Here is a 27371-nt window from a genome sequence, read left to right on the forward strand (position 1 = left end):
CACTAACATTTGAATTACTTTGTAAGCCATTAGAACAAGAGTTGACCTTCTTTACTTTTTCAGTTTAATTATCATAGTATCCTTTAAAATTGGCTGTTTAAACTGCTTTTAAAACAAATCCATTAGAAAATATAACAAAGAAATCTCTCAGAGCAATATAGTTAGGAAAGATTTTCCTGAGGAAATGACTTTTGAATTGGATCTGAATTTGTTAATCTTGATGGTATATTGTGTATGATAGGGGAAATGGGAGAGGAAAGAATATCCTAGGCAGAAGAACTGTAAGTACAAAAGCCCTGCCTGTATGAGGCGAAGGGAGAACAGGTTACATTTCAGTATTTCAAAGAAGGTCATTGTGTTTGAAACACAAAGAATGAGCAGAAGGCCCAATAGGCCATATTATGCTAAAAGCAGTGAGAAGTCAATGAAAGGTTATAAATAAGGAGGATGACTATTATGTACATTTTATAATCCATTCTGGTAACTGTATACAAAACAGATTGGAGAGACCTCAGATTAGATGCAGCAAGTCCAGTTAAGTGGTTGTTGAGGTAGTCTAGGCAAAAGATTATGGTACCTTGGACCAGCATTATGATAGTCGATTTGGAGAGACTGGATAGATTCAGGTGATAGGTGGTAAAATTGACCTAAATGTCTTAAATTACTTGGCTACTTTGAATACGATTAAATTACGTAACAGTTTTAAAAGTGATAATAGCTTCTGGTAAACAGTAATACTTTATAATATTTGTGATTTATAATATTTTTGCAGCTATCCCATTTCCGTATACGAATTTAAGAATAATGACAGTACATACTTAAGGCTTTTGGATGAATGGCCAAGGAATATTCTAATTTGTCAGAAGACTTAAATTGTAGGAAATCGTTTCATACTGAGTATATTTTCATTTGTGTGTCGTAAGGTATTCTCTCTCTACTTTATATCAACTTACTGAGTTAATTGTAGTGTGGAGAGTAAGTTCAAAGAATACTGAACAATTAAATATTCTTTCCTATGGTTTTATGTAACCAATCTATGCAAACCTAGAATTTAGAAATATTTAATGAAGAATTTATTAAATAAGCATATGGAACAGTATATACATATTCCATACAATTTTAGGAGTATTATTTAATGGTTCTTTACCTCTTTTAATTTTAGGAAACCAAGCATCTTTTACCAACTTTGGAAAAAGAATTATTCTTGGCAGAGCACAGTGACCTTGAAGAAGGTGGACTAGACCTGACTGTGTCATTAAAACCAGTTAGTTTCTATATATCAGACAAAAAAGAAATGCTTCAGCAGTGTTTCTGTATCATTGGAGAGAAGAAGTTACAGAAGATGCTTCCTGATGTGTTAAAGGTACTTCATTACATACATTATCAGACTAAACACATTTATAGAAATATACAAAACCCTTTTTATTTGTAGCAATCAGTTTACTTAATGAAAATTATAACTAGATGTTTTCAACAAAACGAGCTACTTAAAAATATATAAAAAAGGGATTTCGGATAACCATAAATGATTTTGTATGTGTAAAAATTTGTCAAGAAAAAAATGGTGCAATTTACTATGTTTAGTTAAGGATTTATTGACCTTCTGGAAATAATTCTATTAAATGCAGGCAGTATTAGTAATTAGAGGTATAAAGATACTTTCTGGTGCTTTAAGAAATAGTATACTACTATATAACAATATACAATGATATTGGGTAGTAGCTTATATTTCATTAAATTTACAAATGTTTTCATATATTTATTTCTGAAAATTATTCAGGGAAATAACATGATATTCTAATTTTAGAGTTGTAGAAATAGACCTTAAACAAGTTAAACCCAAAATCATATATCTAAGATATAGAGAGACAAGACTTGAATATTTATAGACTGTTCTTAAGAATATCTGAGCTCCTGATGTACTCTTTAGTTTGTTCTTTCATAATAAACATGATTATAAATTCTCATCAAATCTTATAAATTATAATGTTCACATATTAACAGGTAGTTTTTGAGATTTCATCCCAGAAAAGATTTATGTGGCTTTTAATTTGTTTTATTGTAAGATTTTGCTAACTGGACTTTTTTTTTACAATTGCTGTTTTCTATTTTACATTGACATTATATTACATAAATGCATTTTTGTAAATGTCATTTTCTTTAGAACTGTTCAATAGAAGAAATTAAAAAACTGTGCCAAGAACAGTTAGAGCTCCTGTCTGAGAAAAAAATCTTAAAGATTCTTGAGGGTAAGAATACATATTTCTATATTCCGGTAACTTTTTTGTTAATACTATATTCAGATTAAATCCTCAGGTGTTCTTTTTCTTACTTGAATATTACTTTAATTTCATTGCTGATTAATTGTTGAAAAGTATATCTACAGGAATGTGTAGTTTACATATCAGTAGCATTTCAAGAATAGCCTTTTTGATGTGTATATTATTTTTCCATCTCAAAAGTATAGATAGGAGCATAAGTTTGTACAGAATAATAAAATGTAATAAAAACTGTTTACCCAAAATGCTGTAAAATTAATTTTTGAGAAGGCAAAGACTTCTCTTAAAATAATTTTTATTTTCTGTTTTATATTCTCATTGCTTCTAGTTACCTGTAAACTATAAAGTTCTTTAATCCATATCACTTTTAAAGATGATACTTTTTGTGTAATGATTAAAATTAAATCATTCTGACATTTTACATGCATGCTTTCAATAGTTTATTTCATTTATAAGGTGACAATGGTATGGACTCTGATATGGAAGAGGAAGCAGACGATGGCTCTAAGATGGGATCTGAATTAGTCAGTCAGTAAGTTAAAAAACTTTCATTTTTATTTCAGAATTTTTTTGTTATTCCTTTGGGATTTGTTTCCTCAAGAATGCAATGATTTTTCTGTGTTGTATTAATATAGAATAATTCAACAATGTAGAAAGATTTGATTCATTTACTGTAATGATTGATCCTTTTGGTATAAATAAAGATAAATTTAATTGCTTTCAGGCTTAAGGTGATTTTCATGAACTACTACCCAGATATAGGACAACAGCAGTGTCAATGTGAAGCAGAATCACATCTTTCATTTGGAATTTGAATATACTACTAGTGATTCTCATTATTTATTAAGTACTTAATCTCATAGGCATTATGTTAGTAGCTTAGAACACTTTATTTCACTGAATTCTTTTACATACCTATTAATGTTAAATGATAATAGTCTCATTTCACAGATGCAAAATTAAATGGTTTATTTTATATTGGGATAATATACAATGCCTAAAGTTTTGGGATGCTGACTCATCACAAAGCAACATGCTAATTATTTTTTCTAGATTATTCTCCTCTGCCGTGGCTCATCAAAAATAAAGACAGTTTTATTTTTCCCTTTTTTTAAAAAGAAAACCATAGCCCCTAAATGGCCAGCCTCACTTTTGCTAAAGCCCTTGATACTAAACCTAGATTAATACCAGACCTAATTACAGTTTTGATCTTCACCAGAAATGTAATCTTCCTCAACCAGTCTGGAATTAATTTTCTGGTCAAGCACTAGTAAGGTAATCTGTCATGGGTCCCTGTCAACCCTCCCACCTCTCCGCCTGACCCAAAGAAGTAGAGGCATACTGCATGATAAAACCCTTGCCATTTCCTTCCCCCCAAAAAACTTGGTGTCCTGGTCTAAAAAATTTTTTTTTTTCTTTTTCTAATAGCTCCCTTGCCCCAGCTTTCTCTAAAACTTCCATTTTGTACAACCCCTCCGAACCTCCTTCTATTTGCTAGGTGGGATTCTGTATGAATCGCTTAATAAATCCAGTAAGATCTTCAAATTGATTTGGTTGAATTTTATTTTTTGACATTTTCTAATCTATGTACCTCCCCTCCCCTCTCCTCCCCTCCCCTCCCCTCCCCTCCTCTTTCTTTTACCTTATTGACCTGTTAGGAATTCCAGGGCATTGTTGAATAGAAGTGGTAAGAGTAGATTTCTTGCTTGTTCTTATTTTACAAAGAAAGCCTTTCACAAGTATGCTGTTACCTGTATGTTTTGTTTTTTAAAGCTTATTTTATTCTTTTTTTCCCCCTAACTTCTTGAATTGGATCATTAGTTCATTTTTTTAAATTACTTTTGGATTAGAAATATATATTCAATGCTAAAATTTTCCTCTGAGTACCACTTTAGCTATCCCATAAAACTAGTTAGTGTTTCAATTATTGTTAGTTTTTAAATAGTTTATAATTCCTCTTTAACCAAAAAGCTGTTGAGTTTTAAACTTTGCAGATCATGAGGTTACCCAGGCTCTTTTTGTTCATTTTAGTTTACTGCTTCAAAACCAGGATAATTCCTGCACTTTTCCATTGAAGATCTAATTGATATTTTATGAGCAAACTTATTATCAATTTCTGTGATATTCCACAGGAGTTATGATCTCTGTTTTCAGAGTATAGTCTGTGTTAATTCATTTAGGTCCTCGATATCCTTTAGATCTATCGTGAGATAGATGAGAGAGATGAAAATTTTTCATCCAATTGATTTATCATGAGATGGATGAGAGAGATGAAATCAAGTTTCTACCACTCATGCCCATTCAGGAGAACTCCAGCCTCATATTCTTTTCATTTTTCAAAAGGCCCACCTACTAATAACATCACCTTTGAGGGTTAGAATTTCAATGAACTTTGATGGGGAATACAAACATTTAGACCATGGCACATAATCATTTATGTAAGAGACCTCAAGAATCTACAGAAAAACCCTCCTAGAATACATATATGGTAGACAGAATGATCACCTCCCCGCAGAGACATCCATGTCCTAATTTCCAGGACCTAAGAATATGTTAATTTACATGGCAAAGAGATTTTGCACAAGTGACTAAATTAAAGATCTTGAGATCGAAAAAAAAAGGATTATCCAAATGGTACCAATATAATCACAAGAATCTGTCTGAGAGAGAGGTAAGAAGGACAATGGCAGAAAGAAAATGCTGGAAGCAGAAGTTAAAGTGATGTACTTTGAAGGTAGAGAAACGAACTACAAGCTAAGGAATGCAGGGGCCTCTTAGAATCTCAAAAGAGAAGGATTTGGGTTCTCATCTGGAGCCTACAGAAGAAATGCAGCACACCTACACCTTGATTCTAGTGCCTTAAGACTTAATTTGTTTGGACTACTGCCCTCCAGAACTATAAGAAAATATATTCGTGTCGTTGTAAGCCTCTAAATTTATGGTAATTTGTTACAGTGGCATTCGAAACCTAATGCAAGGTACTTGATTAAAACCTAGACATAAGCCAAAGTTACAAATCGGTTGCCTAGAGCCATCAAAATGTTTTATTTGATCTAAACATTTAAAACATTTTCACATGGTTTCCAACATTTACAACCAAGTGATATCACACCAAAATCTGGACTTTTGAGTTGCTGAAAAAAATAAGGTCAACTTTTTCTGGGAGGGCAAAAAATTAGTTGGAGCTGAGTGTAGTTCAGTGTGCTACATAGTACACATAGTACTTCATTTGTCTGAATGTTTAATATAGGAAGGGTCCATACAGTGAGACTGAAGGGAAACTGTGAAGACTGTAGGTTATTCTTATTTTATTTTGCAATAGTTCTTTTTACTATTAAAAATAATAAAGCTGTATTTATAAGAAGTTTTTCAGTGTGCTGCTTTGAAACTTGAAATTAATGAGTAATAATTTTCATAGGAATGAGATTTAGGAACTATGAAGATATAACATCTGTAGTTTCTAAATACCTTCATTTTAAAAAGAGTGAGGAATGCTTAGTTCACCTTAAACAAATGAGCAAATTTATAAAACTATGTATTGAGTCTAAAAACTTTAGCATCTATAATTTTTTAGTGTTTTAAAACTATTAGATATTGTGACAAGATGTGCAAGTGTTACAGATTACAACAGTTGCTTAACAATTTTAAGTAAGGTAATATGTCGGCCTGGAATTAGAGTGATATCTCCATTTGGAGATGTGCTAGAAAAGCTTTATTATAGCTAAAATAGCACTAAAAATGAGAACAGGTATTATCTGGGCCTATAATGTAAGGTGATTATGCTGTAAGGAATATGTTTATAATGAAATTTAAATGTTCAATAGTGCAATAAAATAATCAGGATTGAGGTTTATTATATAATGAATAAAAATACAAACACTTTAGGGAAATCTTAGCAATATTTTAGAATTTCTCTAATAAATATCTTTATGAATTTTAATGTGCTTTTAGTAAATGATATCGAGAGAGATGTCAATGGAGATTAAGTTATATTTCTCTGCAGAAAATAAGCACTGTTGAGATAATATCACAGTTCTAGAAGATTTTGAAATCCAAGTTCTCAAATAAGGTACACTGCAAAGTAGGCGAACACTATATGAGTGTTCTGGAACTGATGTTGCTAGGCACTGCTTCCTTCTTAGAGGATAGATGTGTTCTAAATTAGTTATTCGATTCTAATTTTGGATGATTAACTTTTTAAAAAAATAATATATTCCTATATAAATTGAGCCATGTCGTAGTCATCAGCATATTTAAATATGAAAATTCAATAGAAAATTTAAGTAAAATTTACAGGGAATTGTTTTGTAATGTGAATAATTATTTGGCAGGAATTTTTTTTAAATCTCCATTTAATTATCTGGTTTGTAAATCTGAAATGTCAGCACTTTTGTTTAAAATGGTATACATGAGTATTCTTAAAATATAAATGATTGAAAAGAGCAAATTGGTGTCATCTAGAACTAGTTACTACTTATAATGTGCTCGTTACTTAGCTGTAATATTTTATAATGTAAGATTTTAATACATTGTAATAGTTATATTTCTTAAATAGACTACAAGTTACTCCACTTTTCAAAATGAGTAGCTTCCTTTTTACTGCTGTTTGTTGTCAGGTTGTATATTTTAGACAGGTTAGAATGAAAAAAGAACATAGTGCGTAAATGCAGGGAGTGGTAAGTGACTACTTTGCATTAAGATGTTTATTCTTGAACATACTGGGCTATTGCACTTGCTTGATCAATGGTCATATTGAGAGCCAGCAACTAGAATAGTGCGTATGACCACTCTTCTGTTGCTTAATCCTAGCAGTGATATGTGGTAGAACTCTGATGCAGTTTGTTAAAGCCAGACATTAACAGCTGCAGTAGTTTTCCTATTGAGCTATCATGACATAGTTACTTACCACCTTTTGTTTTTAATAAGCTTAAAACAACCATATCCTTTTGAAAGTAGTGCTGTCCAATGGGTTCAGCTCAGCAGTCAGTACAGTACTAAGAATTTGATTCTTTTCAACAAGTAACATATATTACTTAATATGTAAATCTGAGTAATTTTCAAAGAGGCAATGGCATTCAGCCAAATGCTAATGTCAGTAAAACTGAATTTGGGAATAAAAGAGTCATCTACAAACTGCTGTTATTAAACATCAATGGAATAAAGTATTTGAATAAAATATATAGTGCTCTGGAACATTGGATTAATGAGTAGCATAAATCTACAGTACATAGGTGAGCATTTTTATTAATAGATACAAAAATAGGCCTCAGGTATACCCAAGACCTCGGCTGGCTGGGAATGATACGCTTCAGAAATTGACCTGTGATTCATCCAACTCACATAACCTACTCTGTAATATATGGTGGTGTTTTGTACCAGTTACTTGTTTGTTGTGTAAATGGTATTAATGCAAAGTTTTCGTGTACAATGAACCCTTGCATACTTGTCACCCACTATATCCACTTCCATAACGCCTCCTCCCACCTTCTCCCAGCTGGATAACTTTGAAGCAAATCTTGTAGTTACAGTAAACGTTAAGCACCTCTCCAGAATCTCTAGAACATTCGTTAGGATGGGATGGAGTGAGCTTTTCAGAGGTTTTAGAATGGGATCTTCATTGGAACTACAACTTTGTTTAAGGGACTTGAGAAGTATTGTTTTCTGTTTTTATAACTTCTTCTACACACACACACATTTGTATTCTTTGTATTACAGAAACCTAATTTTGAAACCATTACCTATTGTCATTTTTTCTGTAAGTCAGTTTACTACCTCATCCTGCTTGCTCAAACACTGGGTTAGATGTTAATAGGTATTTTTCCTTTTTTCCTGCTATTCCCTCATCAGTTTTTTAAAAATTCAAGTTTTTCTTAATCACTTAAGTAATTTATTGTATTAATTGCCCTTTCCATTTCATTTAAAAAATAAATTTACTGATATTCAGTGTTAAACTTGTTAATGACTATTCTGTAATAGTCCTGTATACTTCTCCCACAATTTGAACTGTTTGCTTACCAACAGTCATTCACGTTTGTTTCTAATTCTGTTATCTTAGTTGCATAATTTAATTAAATGTGTAAATAGATGAAGTATCTGTATGAAAAGAGTAGTAAGAATGCCTTAGGTAAGATTAGGTAAGAATGCCTTAGAAAAACTCAAAGAGGAGTTGCTAAAAAGTTGTCAGATAACTGTAGGATAACAACAATAAAAGTTTGGAAGATATTGTATAAATATAAAAGGTTATTTTTTTTGCACTGTGATTTTTGCAGTTTAAATAAGCCAAAAGTAGAAATGGATCGTGTGAGTAGGTTGAGACTGAACTCTTTTCCATGGATTCCTATTAAAGTTAAAGCTGTCACCTCACATCCAAAGATTAAAAAATGAAGATACATTTTTGTTAACCGAAAATGCTTAAACTATATATGTAAAATTTAAAAGTGTTTCCGTGTTAATAATTTTTCTCATGTAAATGACATTACCTGAGATAAAAGTGATTTCACTGTATTTATTTTCTTCTTACAAAAAGTGTCAGGTGTACAGAAAAGTAGAATAATATAATGAAACCCCCATATACCTGTTGCCTAGATCTAACAGTTAATTACAGTTTTCTGTATTTGCTTCATCTATTTTCTTGAAGTATTGTAAAGCGAGTTATAGATATTTTGATTCTAAATACTTGTTAGAATTTCCAGAAAATAAAGACATTTTCCCACATAGGCATTTGTCTGGTGTCATTAACAGCTTACTTATTTGAATGGTAAATACATGCACATAGTACAGAATTTTAAAAAGTATATAATGAAAATAAGTCTCTTTTCCTGTTCCTTATTTTCCTTTCTTATAGGCAACCACAGTAAAGCAGTTTCTTGTGTACCTCCTCAGATATTCCATACATTTACAAATATATATGTGTGTATTTTTCTTTTCTGCAAATGATAGTGTGCTGTGCAAATTGTGTCGTACCTTCTTCTATTCAATATTTTCATTTTCTTGAATTTTCTTAGAGTTTGTCTTTTGGATTTTGTTCTACCCAGTACATATAATGCTTCCTATGTATACCTGTATATTATTCCATTGTTGAATGTAGCAAAACATAGTCTATCAACAGACATTGAGTTGTTTACTGTCTTTTGTTGAATGTAGCAAAACATAGTCTATCAACAGACATTGAGTTGTTTACTGTCTTTTGTTACTACAAATTATATGAATATCTCTGTATAAGTAATTTGTTTTTCTGTGATTATGTGTAGCATAATATCTAGAAGTTATTTTTTAGGTCAGATGTTTGGAGATTTGAAATTTTGATATTGCCAAAATTGACTGATACAGAGTTTAAACCAATTTATAACCCTTCCCCCAAATGTGGAGTGCATGTTTTCATATGCTTTAGCCAAATAGTGTTATCTAACATGTTGATTTTTGTTCATCTGATAGGTTAAAAAAACAATATCTCATTGGAATTTTAATGTATTTAATTGTATTCTCTTATGAGTGAAATTGACTATTCATATAACAGAGCTATTTGAATTTTTTCTGTGTATTCTTTGTCATTTATTACTCTGTATATGTAGATAGAGGACTTTGGTCTTTTTAATTTACTGTTTTTGATATAGATTGCATTTATTGTTTTGCTTTATTTTCTTGCTTTTTTTTTTACCTGCATACATATTTTATGTTTACACAGTCTAATTTTATCAATCTTTTATGGTTTCTGGGTTTTATAGTTGGAAAAGAACTTTTCTATTCTGAAATTATGAAAAGTAATCTTCATACTTTAAGATCTTAATACTAACTTTGTGCATTTTTTTAACGTTTAAATCTTTGATTCATTTGGAATTTATTTTGCTATTATTTTAAGATGGGGTGAGAATCCATTTTAATTATAATTTTACCATATTTCTCTTTATAGCTATCAAGGATTCACTTGGAATATTATTTTCATATTCTTGATTAGACTTCAAATATTCAGTAAATTTGTTCTATATATTTAACTTTTGTCAGCTACTTTTATTTTTTATTCTCTTCCTTATTTTCACATGAACGTATGTGTACTTCCATTAACTTTTTTTTAAATGAATAGGCAAATAAATACATGGATATGGTTAAAAAATTGAAACACTACCAACTTTCTGGACCTTTGAAGATTATTGGTCTTTCATTGTTGTTGCTCATGTCTGTGTTTTTATTGAAATTTTCAACTTTTAGAATAAGAATTCTATCTTGATGATTTAATAGCGTATCTTAGTTTTCCCAATAAGAAAGAAGTATTTTCTTCTGGGCCCTACAGTCAGATTCTGAGTGAAAACTCATTTTATACTTTGGGATATGTATAGCCATATTTATGTATGTATATATGTGTGTGCGTGTGTCTGTGTGTATGTGTGTGTATATGGCTACATACAATTTTTAGGTATTACTACTTGGAGAACTATTTCTGTAAGTAGTAGAAAGCTTGAATAAATGTAAAGCATGAAGGTTCTAGAGTTAAACTGTTTACATACATTTTTAATGTCAGAACTCTACAGCTTACTATTTCTGTGACCTTTGGCAAGTTACCTAACTTTCTTGGGCCTCAGTTCCCTCATCTGGAGTATAGGGGTAATATCAGTACCTACCCCATAGGACGGTGATAGTGTACTTGAGAAAAAGCATGTAAAGTGCATAAAATAGTACCCGCCCCATGGTAAACATTGAAAAATATATTGATGTATTATTTGCTTTGGAAGTTTTACTCTGAATCTGTTAACAATATTCCTAAAATACTACTTTACACTGATGAGTATTGGGGATTTTCTCCCCATTCCTTTTATGAAAGCCTAAAGAAAGGCGCAAAAATAAGTCATTGTGATTTTTAATTATTATTCTTTACTGTAATTGTTTTTTAAAAAAGTTTGTCGCTTATGTGTCTAATTTTTCATTTATTTTAAAGATAGTTTAAATTAAGACAAGTGTATATATTTTAAAGTATAACAAGATTTTTCTCACAAATGAGATCAATTTGTTATATTGACATAAGCTCAATTCTTTTAGACATCTATGTACTATATAGAGAGCCAACTGTGTACTTTTAGGCTAGCAAAGGGTAAAAATTGGTCATCTGTACTCCACTTATGTTCTCATGTCCTTTATAAGTTGCTATTGGGCTGTAGTACTTACTATTCTACATAATAGGGTAACTTTATCAGAAATAACAAGATAAGTTTTTATTTTTATTTTACTATTTATTCATTATTTTTTAGGCAAGGCAACTCTTGGTTGACCTCACAGATTGCAAGGACCTTGTCAGCTTACAATCCCTTATTTTATTTTTTTAAAAATTTTTTACGCCTACAGCACCTGGTCTTTTTAGGTGGTCTCCCATCCAAGTACTAACCAGCCCGACCCTGCTTCCGAGATCAGACGGGATCAGGCTTGTTCAGGGTGGCATGACCGTAGACAAGATAAGTTTTTAGAAAGCCTTCATAGAAAGTATTACTAATCATTAACAACATCATGACCTAATGCTTACTTAGGTGGGACTCCACATTCAAAGTGGTAGGATATTTGTACATCTTACATGTTTGCACTTTTAAAAGCACTTACAATGTGATATGCTAATTTTTGAAATGGGAAAATATTTGAAAAGATAGGAATAGAGGGATAGAACAAAGAGGAGACCTTTTTGATTTCCTTTAGTCACCTTTATATAAAATAGAGCCCCCTATTTAAGGAACTGTCCATTCATAAAATCTTGGAGTTGCAGGGTCGAGGGGGCGGTTTATAGAAAAATCCTTATGCAATCATGTATTAGAGAAAGAAACTGGGATATGGTAACAGTGATTCTTTGAATAATATTAATTGGGGAAAGGAAATGGAAGTAAGAGTTAAATTTTCCGATCTTTTGTGTAAGGAGGTTCCCAAGGGACACAGTATGGATGTAGATTTATTTTCTGTTTGGAAAAGCCTTTTGAGAAAAATTAAGATTGTTTTGCCTCGTTCCATAGTGTTTGACAGTTACAGTTTACCACTACATGATTTCATTTTTCTAAACCCGTTATAAGACTTTTATGGTGCCTCAATTTAAAAAATTTTTAATATATAATTTAGATAACAGTAGAGTTCACCTTTTTTTTTTTTTTTTTAACCATACAGTTCTGCGAGTTTGGACAAATGGATTATAATTTATCTACTACCACAAATTACAATATAGAACAATTCTATCACACCAAAAATTTCCCCTGTGGTTTTGTATTCCACTCCTTATCCTCTCCCTAACCCCTGACAACCACTGATCTGATTTCTGTTTCTATACTTCTTTTTTTTTCCAGAACATCATATAGATGAATTAATGCAGAATTTAGCCTTTTGAGTCTGGCTTCTTTCATTTAGCATAAGGCAATCAAGATTCATTCACTTCATTGTGTATATCAGTAGTTCCTTCCTTTTTCTTGCTGAGTAGTTAGTATTCCATTGTGTGGGTGTACCATAGCTTGTTTATCCGTTCCCCAGTTGAGGTAAATTTGTAGCAGAATAATGACCTCCAAAGGTGTTTACACTCTAATCTCGAGAAACTGAGAATATGTTACTTTATATGACAAAAGAGATTTTGCAGATTTGGTTAAAACTTTGAGATGGGAAGGCTATCCTGGGTATATATGGGAAGGTTACCCCAGTCTTATCACATGAGTTCTTAAAAGAGGAAGACAGAAGAATAGGTCAGAGAGATGTGACATGAAAAGGCCTTGACTAGGAGTTGGGCTTGATTTTGGTTTACATCTAGCAAGAAAACATTCTACAACCCCAAGTAACTGAATTTTGCTAACCTACCAAATGAGCAGGAAATGAATTCGCTGCTAGAGCCTCCAGAAGGAACTGCAGCCTGGTGAGACCCATAACAGACTTTGATTTTAGTCTGGTGAGACCCATAACAGACTTCTGACATACAGAACTGTAATATAATTATGTTGTTGTTTTAAACTATAAACATCGTGGTAATTTGTTATGGCAGCAATAGAAAACTAATGAAGGGACATTCGAGTTGTTTACAGTTTATGGTAATTTCAAATAAAGCCACTATAAACATTGACATACAAGTTTTTGTATGAACATAAGTTTTTCATTTTACTTGGTCAGTTACCTAAGAGTGGTTGGTATTGCTGGGTCATGTCTGCATCTTCCCTGATACTCTATATGAGAGTTCTGTGTGTCAATTGTTTTGATTTAGCCATTCTGATATATGTGTAGTGGTATTGCATTCTGTTTTTAATTTGCATTTCCTTAATAGCTAATGATGTTGAGCATCTATTATTTTGTTTATTTGTTGTCTGTATATCTGTATGGTGAAGTGACTTAATTTTTAAACAAATTTTTAAAGTTAGGTTCTTTGTTTTATTATTGTGATTTGAGAGTTCTTTATATATTTGGATACAAATCCTTTATCACATATGTGGATTGCGGTATTTTTTTTTTTCCAGTCTGTGGTTTATCTTTTGTTCTCTCACTATCTCTTTAGAAGAGCAGATGTTTTTAATTTTGGTGAAATCCAGTTTATCAATTATTTTTATTTATAGATCATGCTTTTGATACAATCTTTATTTAACCCAAGGTCACAAAGATTTTTTCCTATATTTTCTTTTTGGTTTACATTTTTTAGGCTTGTGAGTATTTTGAGTTAGCATTCGTATATGGTGCAACATGCAGATTGAAAATCATCCATATAGATCCAGTTGTACCAGCATCATTTGTTCATTGACTTGCCTTTGCACCTTTATTGACAATATATCGCCCATACATGTGGGTCTATTTCTGGACTCTATTCTGTTCCATTACTATATACGTTTATCCTTTCTCTAATATTAGTCTCTAGATTTACTTTATTTTTATACCTGAAATTTGATAATATGCATCTTTCAATTTTGTTGTTCTTTTTCAGAACTATTTTGGCTACTCTAGTTTTTTGTTTTTTTGTTTTTTCTTTTACTTATCTTTATTTTTAATAGTAGAAAGTTCATAGGATGATAGGCTGGCTTCATTCAGCCTCTCTGTTTATTCTCAGGAGAGTGGAGAGAATCCAGTTCTATCTTTTGTTATGACAGTTTGCCTGATTCTTTTCACCTGACTTTTGCTAAAATGGGAATATTCTGGCTGGTTTGGTCCTTTTTCTTTATCCTTTTGTTGCGGTATCTTCCCAGTATTTTTCATTTGGACAGGAAATTGACTTTTCCAATTTAGAAATATATTTTAAACCTTTAGTAATTCACATGTGTAGTTGTTCTCGATTAAGTTCTGCAGATCTCCCCAGTGCATTACTCTGATTTAAAAAAAAAAAAACAAATACACTGAGTCGTAAAGAAAGGATTGAGAGTAGAACTATATTTGGGGTAAAAGAAAGAAAGTTGGACTAGACTGGTGTTAGTTTGAGGACTTAAATCCCAGAATAGGCATAGGACTGTCTTATAATTCAAAGCCAAGACTGTAAAATAAGCCGCCTTAAGAAAGAGCATTGCAGATGGGAGAAGAGAATTAGAAAAATAAAAACAAGGATTTTTTTTTTTTTTTAATGGAAAGAAGTACAAAAATCATTGTAACATTCTTAACCCAAATCAGATTTAGCATTGTTCCCTCCTTCCCCCTTTTCACTCTCCCTCTTCTCTCTCTCCAGTTGTTATAAAATTCTTACATAGTTTTTATACTATTTGATAGAAATATTTAAATGTCATTTAAATGTAAATTGGAATATTTTTTAGTTTTCCTAACTCTGACACCTAGTTTGTTTTATCATCTGGGGGTAGTTTTATTTTTTTATTTTTTATTTTTCGTGCAACCAACGAGAAATAAAGGACATAGGTACATGTAGTTTTCTAATACTTTAAGACATTTCCTATTTTGTGTATATCTTGCCTTTCATGCTTTTTGGTGAAGATTTTTAAATTGTATTAGAGAACTCTGAATGTATATGATAATTTTGGTTTCAAAGTCTACATCTTGGAAAAATTAGGTTTTACAATTTCAAACTGTTTTTCTGAAATTTATCTATCTTTTCACTTTTCAGACACAAGGTGGTGTACTACACCTATCTGAAATTCTGTTGACTTTCTTCAACAACCTGAATAAACCCAACTTAAGATAAAACTGAACATTATAAAAGTTCACTTTAAGCACTAAAATGAATCGTTTATGACAACAGAAAGTTTTTATAGAGGGGACCAGTTTTATTTGAAGGGAATCCAAGGGACTTTTACAGAGAAAATAAAATGCATTAAAAATGCATTTCATTGCATTATTATTAAAATTTTTGTTTGGAAATAATTTTAGGCTTACTAAAATGTTGCAAGAATAAGAAAAGTACAAGAGTCATTCATATAACATTTACCAAGATTTACTTATCATTAACATTTTATTCCATTTGTACAGCTTCTCTTCACATACATGTGTATTTTTTTCCGAAACATTTGAGGCTAAATTATATACATCATGGCACTTTACCCTAAATACTACATTGTACTCTTCCTAAAGATAGCGATATTCTAGTTTATATAACCACAATACAGTGTCAACTTTAGTAAGTTCAACTTCAGTAAATTTAACACTGATAGAATATTTTTATCCAATCTGCCATCGGTATTCCAGTTTGTCATTTGACTCAATAACGTCCTTTACAGCATTTTTCCTCCTCCAGTTCAGCACTCTCAAGTCAATTATAACATTTAATTTTCATGGCTCTTGATCCTCCTTTGTCCTGGAATATTTCCACAGCCTTTCTTTGTCTTTTATAACATTGACATTTAACTCCCTCCTTTTTAGTAAAACATTACTCATTTACATTTTTGGTTTGTCTGATGATTCCTCATAATATAGGTTATACATTCTTAGCTAGGATAATGCTTGGATGATGTTTTGTCCTTAGGGTATTATATATGCTCATAGTCCTTTTAATGTTGACCTACATTATATTTTTGTTCAAGTCCTTTTTTTGTAAATTAACTTATATATGTTTAGAAGAAGAATTTAGTGTACATCAGGATGTATAAGAGCAAATAAACATTTTCTCTTAAAGGAAGATACTTAGAAATATTTCTTCTAGTAGGTAAAATCTAATTTGACTGTAAGACTTGAGGGTAGCACATTTTAACTTTATTCTTTGCAAAGCTCTTAATATAGTTTATTGCCAAGGAGCATCATTAATATCCTTGGGATCTGCCAGTCCATTCTGGTGAAAGAATAAAATCCGAGTAGGTGACATTAGACAGGAGGAAATATAAAACACAGAGAGCTATCTCAATTATAAATCTCTTAGATGTTATAATTAATAGCAAATTCAAATTATTTTGTAGTCTTTTTGAGTTTATGCTTGCATTAGTAACATTTTAACACAGAGCAAACGTAAGTGCCAAATATGCTGGTTGGAAAGAATATTGTAAACTTCTCAAAGAAATGATCAGAAATCTTTATCCTTTGGTTATTTGAGGAATCCGTTGTTATTAAGTGGATAGAACAGTTTTGTGAGTAGGAAAATTTCCTAAATATTTTTAGTATGTTAATTTTAGAGTGTATCTATAAAAGTTCTCAAAAGATAATAGATACTTATTTTAAATAAAATAGTCATTTTGAATATTTGCAGTTAATTAATTTTTCTTGACTTTTGCTGAAAACTATTTGTGGCATCGATATTAAGATAGTATAATGCCCTCTAAGAAAGAGCATTAGTTTAGTTTGCAGCTCTGTTGCAGACCATGGCAAATCAAAACTTTTTATGGTATGCTCTTATACTTAATCCATTTACTTTGGTTACATATGTATATTATATATAAAATAAGTATTTCTCATGTACTATAGACATCAAAGAATTTGAGTTACAAAATTAGATAAATATAAAATAATTTGAATGCCACAGTGCCCATTAAATCTAACAGTTGAGCTTGAAAAATTACTAGATTCATCAGTAAGTTATTTGTCCCATTAGTTACCCTGCAGAGTATTGGAAGGGAGAAAAAGTTACCTCCATGTTCTTTCCAGGTTTGCCCCTTGGTTTTACAAAGAAGTATACTGCTTAAATTGGTAGTAGTTTATAGCTGCTGTTTTTGACACTTGTGTTCATGTTTCTGAGTTTCCAGAGTGCACTAAATGGTACCCTCGGGGCTTAGAAGAATTCAGTGTGTCTTCCCAAGTGTCTAACTTCATTCTAGGATCTTGAGCTGTAAATATTATTTGATCGAGTATAATTTTAAAAATTGTTCTTATTTTTTTTCATTCCTCAGACAAGACATATGTATAGATTCTACTTCATCCATGAGAGAGAACAAGCAACCTGAAGGTTTGGAATTAAAACAAGGTATGAACCAGGTACTTAATTGTTATATAACTTTTACCCAAAGATTATAAGCATTTACAATAATACATTTTCACAGTGTACCAGCTTGTCCTCTATTTTATAGAGGACAGAAAAATTTATTTGTTCTGAGATCAAAAGAGTAAAGAATCCATCCTTAGTTTCATGACTTCTTTAGCCCCTGGAGTAGTTCTGCTTTAGTTATGTATAGTTATAGATGCCAGTAGAAAGTTGTCATTAAATATTTTTAATTTGGTAACCTTCATTGTATATCCTTAGCTGCAAGATATTAGAGATATGTTAACTTGGTAGCTTTGGGTGGTATATGGAAAAAAATAAGTTTGATGGGAAATCTCTTTTTTTGCGGAGATGTTTTGTTCTTGTTTACTTTCTTATTTATTTTCTATAAATCAGTAGTTTTTGACATTACCAGCTAGCAAATGTGAAGTGGTAATTTGTGATTTATTTAAGTCAAGCAGATCAACAGGGCTGATTTTTCAGATGTTTTGTTTATTTGTTTATTTTGTTCTCATCCTAGTTGGGAAAATTAAAAGTGAAAAATATTATTATTAGTTACTCAAAGAACATATCACATTTTTCCTTTTTCCTGCTAAAATTATTTTAAAGCAGTGATAACCTGTCACAGCCAAAGAGTTGTGTTATTATATAAGCAAAAATCCTTGGTGGCTTGGAATAATTTCTCTAAAACTTAAGTCATAGGAACTTATTTAGTAGAGAGAAGCAGGTTATCAGTTTATTTAGCCAGATGTTTTTTTTCAGCTGCGGTTTTTGTTACTAATGCTCAATTAACAAAGCAGAAAATGTTGGATAATTAATTTTGTGATTCATTCAATTTATACGTAGAGAGAACAAAATCTAGATTTTCTGTAGTTCTGACTTTTATACCCTGGGGTTTATAAATATTCTTGATGGCCTTGAGAATTCCAGTGCTTTTCGGAAGTCCCGTTGTTTAGTCTCTTAAATAACCAGACAAAATTATATTTTTGTATTCTGACCACTCTGAGCAACCCCCAGACATAAACTCAGATTCCTAGTTTTCATTTACATTTATTCGTCATACATAAATACACGCTAAGCATACATCATATTCATATAATATAGTCACAGTTATATAGCTCTTGCACCATGTATAATCGGACAACATTGTTTTTGTTTCTGCCTTTGTTTCTACTCTTTGCATCAAATGAGCAGGCAGTGTGGAAGTTGTGCTATTAGATTATCTGTGGAGAGAAGAATGTCATGTAAAAGGATAGAAAAAACTATAATGGTCAGGCTGATGCCAGTTCTTAGGGAATAAAGAATGGAGACCTTATTGTACAAATTAGCCAGTGCTGCCCTCTAAGTTGTTTTTCTCCTCCCATGTTCGGCACCTGGAACTCTTTAGAACTCCTTTCCCAGTGTCAACAGCCTGTTCTGTGATTTTTTTTTTAAGGTCACTTCAGTCATTTGAAAACCAGCCATGGAGGCAAATAATATCATGGACTAGCCAGATGTTATGAAGCTTTTAAGTGTAGGAGCTTTTATAGACCACTCTTAAGTTCTCACCTAGGTTTCAGAAACATCAAGAACACACTGTCATCAATCAGTGACAGCAGGCGGAGGTGAGAAAATATAGTATCAAAGTACAACAGTACCGTGGTACAGTACAGTTCATGTTCATGTTGTGACTAAATCTGTAGGAAAGTGTTCAATTAAGTTTCAAATCTTTCTTAAAGAAAGCAGGGAAATAAGTCTTCTAGAAAAATGTCTATAAAAATAGTTAATATATAAAATATTGCATAACAGGATAAATATAAATTACTTAGATGATTCAATTATGTAGAACATGTTCCAGATAAATAGTACTATAGCTCAATTATGAACCAGCTAGCAAGTAACTGGTTTGGAGTTCCCCAGAAAGTTAGAAACACCAGGAAATAGAAATCCTGGTAGACTCAGTAAAGATTATTGCCTTTTTCCTAAATGAATTAATATTGTCTATTTTTAATATGCAAGACTTTCAAAATTGATTTAGTATTATCTCTAACTTTTTTTGCGTAGCTAGCTATTCTTCTCACGGTGAGCTCAATAAAAATAGACTCTAATGCTCCTTATGAATACATTGTCATTTTATTTAATGGCTTGGCCATTTAAGAAAATTCATTGAAACTTTAGTACTAAAGTAACCCTTTGTTCAGGAGAGCAAAATATAAAGCAGCATTGAATTTTCTCTTTGCTCTTTTAGAGTAAAATAAATCTCACTGTATGACTTATTAATGGTGTATAATACCGACAGGTTATTGAAATTATATTTTTAGTTTTTTTCAGCTTCTCAAATACTCAACTATCGAGAAGTATTAACTACAAATTAGTTAAATTGAAGTGGCATTTTTTTGTCTAGTACTGGTTTCATTCATCTTGTCGATAGGAAATAACATTTATGAAACTGGCTGTGCTGAAGATGAGTATCAGATTGTACACTAACTTCTATCATACTTTAATAAGGGACCGATACGTTTACTGTGCAAACATTATTTAAATGTAAATATAATGTACTAGTTGATTGGTGCTGTAGTAAAATAGAAACTCTTCTGTTGGGATTATGTTCCTAAGTCATTCATGTTTAGCAAGAGGGCAGTTGTATAAGAAGCACCAAGTATAGTTTTGTTCTTTATCTTTAGCACAGCTGTGTTTGTGGGCACATGCACATATACATGTGCAAGCCTGAGATCTTATGTTAATTTCCTGGAGGATTTCAAGGCTTGTATTATTGAAAAGGTTTAGCTAAGCTTTTAAAATAATAATGGTTTATATAAATTTTCTAAATTAGTCATTTGTGCTATAGTTTAAAAAAATGAAAACTTATTTGTCAAAGGTTGTTTGTTGAAAGTATTTTTAAAATACCAAATCTCTGCTATTATTAATGAATTGTCTTCTTATATATTTATCTATAAATAAATTTGCTTAAGACATTCAGTAATATTAAAATGATGATCTAAATTTAAATTGTTGCTTTAATGTTTACAGTTGGGATATGTGTAATTTTGCAAAGTATTCTTCTTTGTAACCTCAGTAATTAAGCTCTTATATTTGCATTCCTTCTTAGAAGTTATTAGGAGAAATTTTTTTTAATTATACTTGAGAAATAGCTAAGTAGAATTTGAGTATTCAGGTTAAAGATAGAGGTCACTTGAAAATATTTGAAGGGCTGTCAGGTGGAAGAGTGATTGTTCTGTGTTGACTCTGAGAATAAAAATAGGGCCCATAAATAAAATTATTAGATGACTTATTTATTTCAGATAATCACAAGTATCAAAAAATGCAGTGGGCTGCCTTCTGAAATATGTTCCTGTTGCCTAAGGAAGATATTTGAGCACAGGTTGCGTAAATGGCCACTTGGTGGCACTGTTGTAGAGCAGTTGCAATCAGTGTTTGGAATTTTGGCCTTGATCTTGAAGTTCCTTTCTAGCTGTCAGATTTTGCAAAGACCAGTGCCTAGTGCAGTGTTTTCTCTTGGGAAAAGTGCTTAATATCTGTTTTCTTAGATAGCGTAATGGAAGCATAATGAAATATACATTTTTTTACTATCTACGTGTTTTATTCTATTAGAAGAAAATATAACTTGATTTAGTCTTTAGGCTATATGGTGGCTCCTTGAAATACATACATTTGAATATAGTCATAAAAACAAATACATAACCATATGGCATATAAAATGATCAAAATCAATAAGACATGTATTACATCTTACTCTGAATCTTTTACATTAGCTTTCTCATGCAGAGTTTAGCTGTGATTAGACTCAAATCTTGCCACTTTTTCTTTTCTGTTGAGAAAACATTGGTTTATAACATTATATATATGTTTTAGGTGTACAACATTATAATTGGACATTTTTTTTTTTAATAATCTAGTTGCCTCATGCAATTATATTTTGGCCTTCTAGTTCACTAGTTAGTGAATGATAGCTTTAAGACATACCTTGTTAACAAGAGCTTCAAGAAGTTGAAAGATAGACTTTAATAGGGGAAAATGTTTTGAATGGTTAAACTAGGTGATGAAAGTTTAGAATAGATATTTTCTTTGAGCTGCTTTCAGCATTTCAGACCACTGGTCACCAAAGTGTGTGACTATACATACTCCGAGAGAATGCAGGAAGAAAACAACAGAAATTCGAAAATAAATAAATATATATAAACATATATTTAAGTCTCTCCCTTTTAAAATTCCTGATTACATTTATATGATTGTTACAGTACATATTAACTTATAAGTAAATATGTAGTGTGGCAGGTACTTAAAAATGTTTTCATTTTATGTAGGTAATGGAGTTGAGAGCACTCTTTTAGACTATTATAAAGAATTGACAATGACCATAGCTTATTTATTTATTACTTCTAAAAACTTAAATGCGATATAAGAGATTTTGCCATCATTAGCAAAGGTAGCAAATATAAAACTATATGAGACCATTTGAATCCTTAAGGTGGGGAGAAATGGAAAAACCCAATTAATTTTACTTCTTATTGCTGCTGGTGCTGTTATTCTAAGATAGTATGGCATTAGGGGAAGCAAAGCTAGGTAAGTAGGACTAGAATAAAAAGAATGAAGAAATAAATTTGCAGTTAAAAAGGAATTGAGTTTTGCTGAAAGAACTTCACAACTGTGGCTGAACAAATAAATACAAATTATAAAAAATTAAAAAGATAATGAGAAAAATGCCATCCAATTTTATTGCTTTGCAAAAGAAAAGAGAAGGAAGATTATCGGTTAATTAGGCAGCATTTGTAGGCCAGGAGTCTTCCATGCCACCATCAAACTGATCCTACCAAAGGAAAGATAGTAGACACTAGGATTGAAATCAGATTTCATTACTACCAGTTCCTGATCCTTTTACACACACCACACTGTATGATTTAATTAGCAGTTTTGGTTGCCGCATTATAATTGATACATTTTGAGCTTATAGGTAACAAATTTTAATTTTTCAAAAATTAATATTCCTTAACTTTTTGAAACAACTTTAGGTTTACAGAAAATTTGAGTAGAAAGTACAAAGTTCCTGTATGCCTACTTACATTCTCTTCTCCCAGTTTACTTTATTATAATCATCTTGCATTGGTGTGGTAAATTCGTTACAGTTAATGAACCAATATTAGTACATTGTTATTAACTAAAGTGCATTGTTTACATTAGGGTCATTCCTTGTGTTTACATTTTATGGGTTTTGATAACTGTATAATAACATGTATCCACCATTACAGTATCATACAGTATAGTTTCACCTTTTCATCCCTTCCACCCTCCCTCCTTGAGACTCCTGTAACCACTGATCTTTTTCCTGTCTGTAGTTTTTTCTTTTCTGGATGTCTTAACAGCTACGATCATATAGTATGTAGTCTTTACAGATTGGCTTCTTTCACTTATCAATATGTATTTGAAGTTCTTCCACGTATTTTTGTGACTTGATAGCTCATTTCTTTTATTGCCGAATAAATCTCCCAGTGTATGGATGTACTACAGTTTGCTTATCTCCTTATCTACTGAAGGACATCTTGTTTGCATCCAGATTTTGACAATCGTGAATAAAGCTGCTATAATCATTTGTACACAGGTTATTGTGTGGACATAACTTTTCAATTTTGGGTAAATACCAAGTTCAATTTTGTAAGAAACTGCCAAAATGTCTTTCAAATGCTGTACTGTTTTACATTCCCACCAACAGTGAATTAGAGTTCCTGTTGTTCCACATTTTTGCTGGCATTTGCTGCTGTCAGTGTTTTGGATTTTGGCCATTCTCATAGGTGTACAGCAGTATCTAGTTTTACTTTGCATTACCCTAATAGCATACAATGTTGAACATCTTTTCATATGCTTCTTTGCCATCTATAATCTTATTTGGTGACTTGTCTCTTCAGCTCTTTTGCCCGTTTTTAAATTGGGTTGTTTTCTAATTGTTGAGTTTTAAGAGTTCTTATATAGTTTGATACCAGTCTTTTTTCAAATGTGTTTTGCAAATATTTTCTGTAGTCTGTGGCTTGCCTTTTCATTCTCTTACTATATATTCATATTTAATACATACTTTTTAAGTCTGTATCTCCTTCATATTTATTCAAGTAATAGGTCTAAAAGACCTATAAGAAGAAAATATATTCAGGGACTTGATGTCAAGTTTACTGTACTGTAGTCTTGTAGAAGTCATCTTTTGAAAACCAGAACTGTGGTTATCAGTGTGTTTAGTTCACAGCATATCTCAGAATATAAATGGAAATCTATCCATTGTGACCACAAGTTTTAACATCTGTCATGCAGTTAATTCAAATCTGAGATTTATACTCATTCGCACCAGTAGTCAGGTACTTGTTCTTTAAGATCAAACATCTCCAAACTAGTGACCTTCTTAGGCTTACCTCACCTCATCTCTCAATGCCCTTACTGTAGAATTGATTATCACCTAGTTCATGGCACTGTCGCCTGTTAATTTACTTCCATTATAACATTGCCCAGTAATTAATAATTGTTTTCAATTCAAGAAACACTTATGACTTTCTAAATACTAATTTGATATGGTCTCTACTCCTAAATAGCTTCCCACTCTGGTGTTTCTATTTGTTTACATATGACTGTCCCCTTTAAATAGAGAGCTTCTATAGAGCAAAGGATTATATATGTTTTAAGATCCTGTAAATCTTCTGTGCTTGTCCATAGTGGGTACTCAAATTCTTTTGAATGAGTAAGTGGATGGATAGATGACTAAAAGAATTACTGCTTTCTCTTATACTCTGTCCAGTGTGTACATTATTCTTAATAGAGAAGATGGAAGCAAAATAGAATATTAGTTACTTTCACCCATTATTATTTTAGCACCTACACCAGAGAACGTGTTGCTTCAGAGTCTGTTTTTCTTTTGGTCTTAACAAAATGGAGTGTTTTTGTTTGTTTTCTTAGCCTTTGGCTTTGTTTATATTACCTGTATAGATTCATACCACTCTTTTATATTAATCATTGATTATGTGCCCTTTGTAAAATATGTGGTCAGAGAGATTTCCTTTGTAGCTTATGTTTCTTTGGATATATCCTCATTTGGATAATTAATGTTTAGATAGAGTTTTATTTTTGAGTTAGCTTTCTACACTCTTGAAGTGTCCTTCCCCATGAGATTATACTGTTTATCCTACCATTTTGAAAACATACAGGACACTTTTTATTATTTTTCCTACCTCTTTAGTGAAAGTTTTTTTAGGGTAGGATTTCTATGTTTTATAAAACACACTACCACTTTTTTGGCATACTGATAATGACTGGCTGCTTACTACATGAGCATATAAGAGATACTTTTGCGTTATCTAAATTAGAATCAAGTCTTTAGTATCTCTTTTGGGGCCTTTTTATACATTTAAACAAGCAAAAACAATGCCACAGGAAGCATAGCAGTTTGTGGAGTTTGAACATACCTTCCTTGTATGGGCCAATTGTGGAGCACTGAGATGTTACTAGCAGAAAATATTTGAGCGCAACGCCCTTTTACATGAGTAAACTGCAGCAGATCTTTGCGGGGAAAAGTTGCCTCATTCGGAACTCCAGTGTTTGTAAATATGGATACTGAAAAAGCTATTCTGTCTTTATTTTTCCACATTGGTACATTTTCATATTTCTTCCTAGATTTTTTTTTCACTAGGTCAGCAGTTTATTATAAAAGGATATGATAAAGGATACTGATGGAAGAGATGCATAGTCAGATGGAAGAGATGCATAGGGCAAGGTGTGTGGGCCAGAATGCAGAGTTTCTGTGCTCTCTCTCCGAACTCGCCGCTGTCCCCAAATCTCCACGTTCACCAAAGCTCTCCATAATCCATCCTTTTGAAGTTTTATGGAGGCTTCATTATATATGCATGATTGATTTACTCATCAGTCATGAAAAGTTCCAACCTTCTAATCAATCACATGGTTGACTCCACTGGCAATAAGCTTCCATCCTTAGATGTTTTCCCTAATATCAAACTTTTATTCTGTTAGAAGCCTGTTTAATCAAATGGTAGGAAAAATGATAAATGACATTTCTAAAGATTTTCTTTCTGTTTACTTTTAAATTACTAGAGGAAAGGTTATGGTCAGGAATCTCTCATGTGTCAGCCTGTTATTATGCTACAGTGTGGCCCCAAAATATTCACTTATTTGACCCATTGTAAAAGGCTGACAGGAGGTCCCTATTGTACTTTCTGTACAATGGCAGTCTTCAGAGGCAATAATTTTAAATGCTATTATCTTTTTATATATTCTCATGTGTGTATTTTTTTCTGGTAGGCTCACATAATTCTGCACTAAGCTTAGATCTAGCACTTTGCCTTTGTCCATTCTCTCCCCCACACTTGGAGTTTCCTCTTGTCAATATCACCTACTTTATATCACATATCTATGGAGATCTTAACTTTTCCCTATTGCCTTATACACTCTGAAATTGTCATATCTTATATTATACAATTTAGCACTTTAAAATATTGATGTTCAGAGTTTAAGCATACATAAGTACCATGAAGGCAAATACTGTATCCTAATCATGCTATAGTATTTAGTCTATCATACCTGTGGCATTTTGTACCTCTTCTGTGGCCTCTACAGCACCATTGTAGCATATGTAATAGATAATGAGTATATATTTATTGATTCTTGAAGTAATCTCTGGATTTGTGATTCTTAAAAGTTATGTTTACAAGCTAGTGGGCATTCATGTTATCTGGAAGTTCAGTGAGGATTTAAATACTAGAGGGTAGACTACTAGACAGATTTTTTATATTAAATTGTTTGCATTTTCTTCTTTATCAGGAACAGTCATTCATGCCATGATTAAATTTTGAATATGATGGTTAACATGATGCATTTAAATTATATCAATAGTTTAAAATACTACATGAAAAAAATGTCAAGTTCTCTTTTGCTGAGAGAAAGATTGAAGCCTTCTACAGAAGGATTATTCTTAATTAACAGAACAATTGTTTCCTTTTCAGAAAATAAAGTTTTGGTTTCTGAAAAAGGCTGGAACTCATCAAAACTTAAAAGTTATCAAGCTAACTTTCTGCAGTAAGAATATATTACAAGTGTGTTCTTTATAACTTAAAATTTAGTAAAACCAAAATTATCTATTGTCTAAGAAAAGAAATCCATGGAGGCACAGCATTGCTGTCCAGGTGATCATAGACATTGTTACTAATGAGATTCCAGCAGATAGGTAACACTTGAGGCCTTGGAGAGTTAAGATCCAGGACCTAGGAGGGAAAGATGGTGAAATGTGTTATTCTAAATGACATAACCGCTAAATGCGAATAACTGAAAATCAGGTGAAGAAAACTAAAAGAGAACACAATAAAATAGTTTAAACTCTTTTAATAACCAGCTCCATGATTGATAGGAGCATTGAGTTTGTTTTGTTATGTTCTTCTCTAGGAGCTATATATACATATTTCCTCTCCCCCCCAAAAAAATGTTGTTTCAGGCATTTAAGTAAAAATCAACTTTTTTTTTTTTTAAATACTTTATCTTGGAAATTTTCAAAAATAGGAAAGAAAGTAGGAATATTAACTTCCTTACTCAGCTCCATCTTCAACAATTATCCACCTATGGCTAATCCTTTTTCATTATACTTCTAACTGCTTCACATCACTAGATTATTTTAAAGCAAATCCTAAACATATTTTCAGTTCATCTGTAAATATTTCAATATGTATATATCTCCTAAAGATAAGGGAGATCTTTTTAAACATAACCATACTTCCTTTAAAAATAGCATT

The 27371-nt window shown here is 31.6% G+C and overlaps 1 protein-coding gene and 1 pseudogene across 1 annotated transcript in view; one reads left to right on the top strand and one right to left on the bottom strand.

The window, feature by feature from the left end:
* Positions 1-27371, top strand: part of CAAP1 (caspase activity and apoptosis inhibitor 1) — a 36951-nt gene that overhangs the window by 3595 nt on the left and 5985 nt on the right. The window contains exons 2-5 of the mRNA XM_006908343.3: positions 1163-1363; positions 2165-2249; positions 2736-2811; positions 17516-17589. Of these exons, the coding sequence (XP_006908405.1) occupies positions 1163-1363; positions 2165-2249; positions 2736-2811; positions 17516-17589 (436 nt within the window). The remainder of the gene's footprint in view (positions 1-1162; positions 1364-2164; positions 2250-2735; positions 2812-17515; positions 17590-27371) is intronic.
* Positions 11604-11716, bottom strand: LOC112477005 (annotated as a pseudogene).

This window comes from Pteropus alecto, unplaced genomic scaffold (genome assembly GCF_000325575.1).
Source record: "Pteropus alecto unplaced genomic scaffold, ASM32557v1 scaffold222, whole genome shotgun sequence".
In the NCBI taxonomy this organism is placed as follows: domain Eukaryota; kingdom Metazoa; phylum Chordata; class Mammalia; order Chiroptera; family Pteropodidae; genus Pteropus; species Pteropus alecto.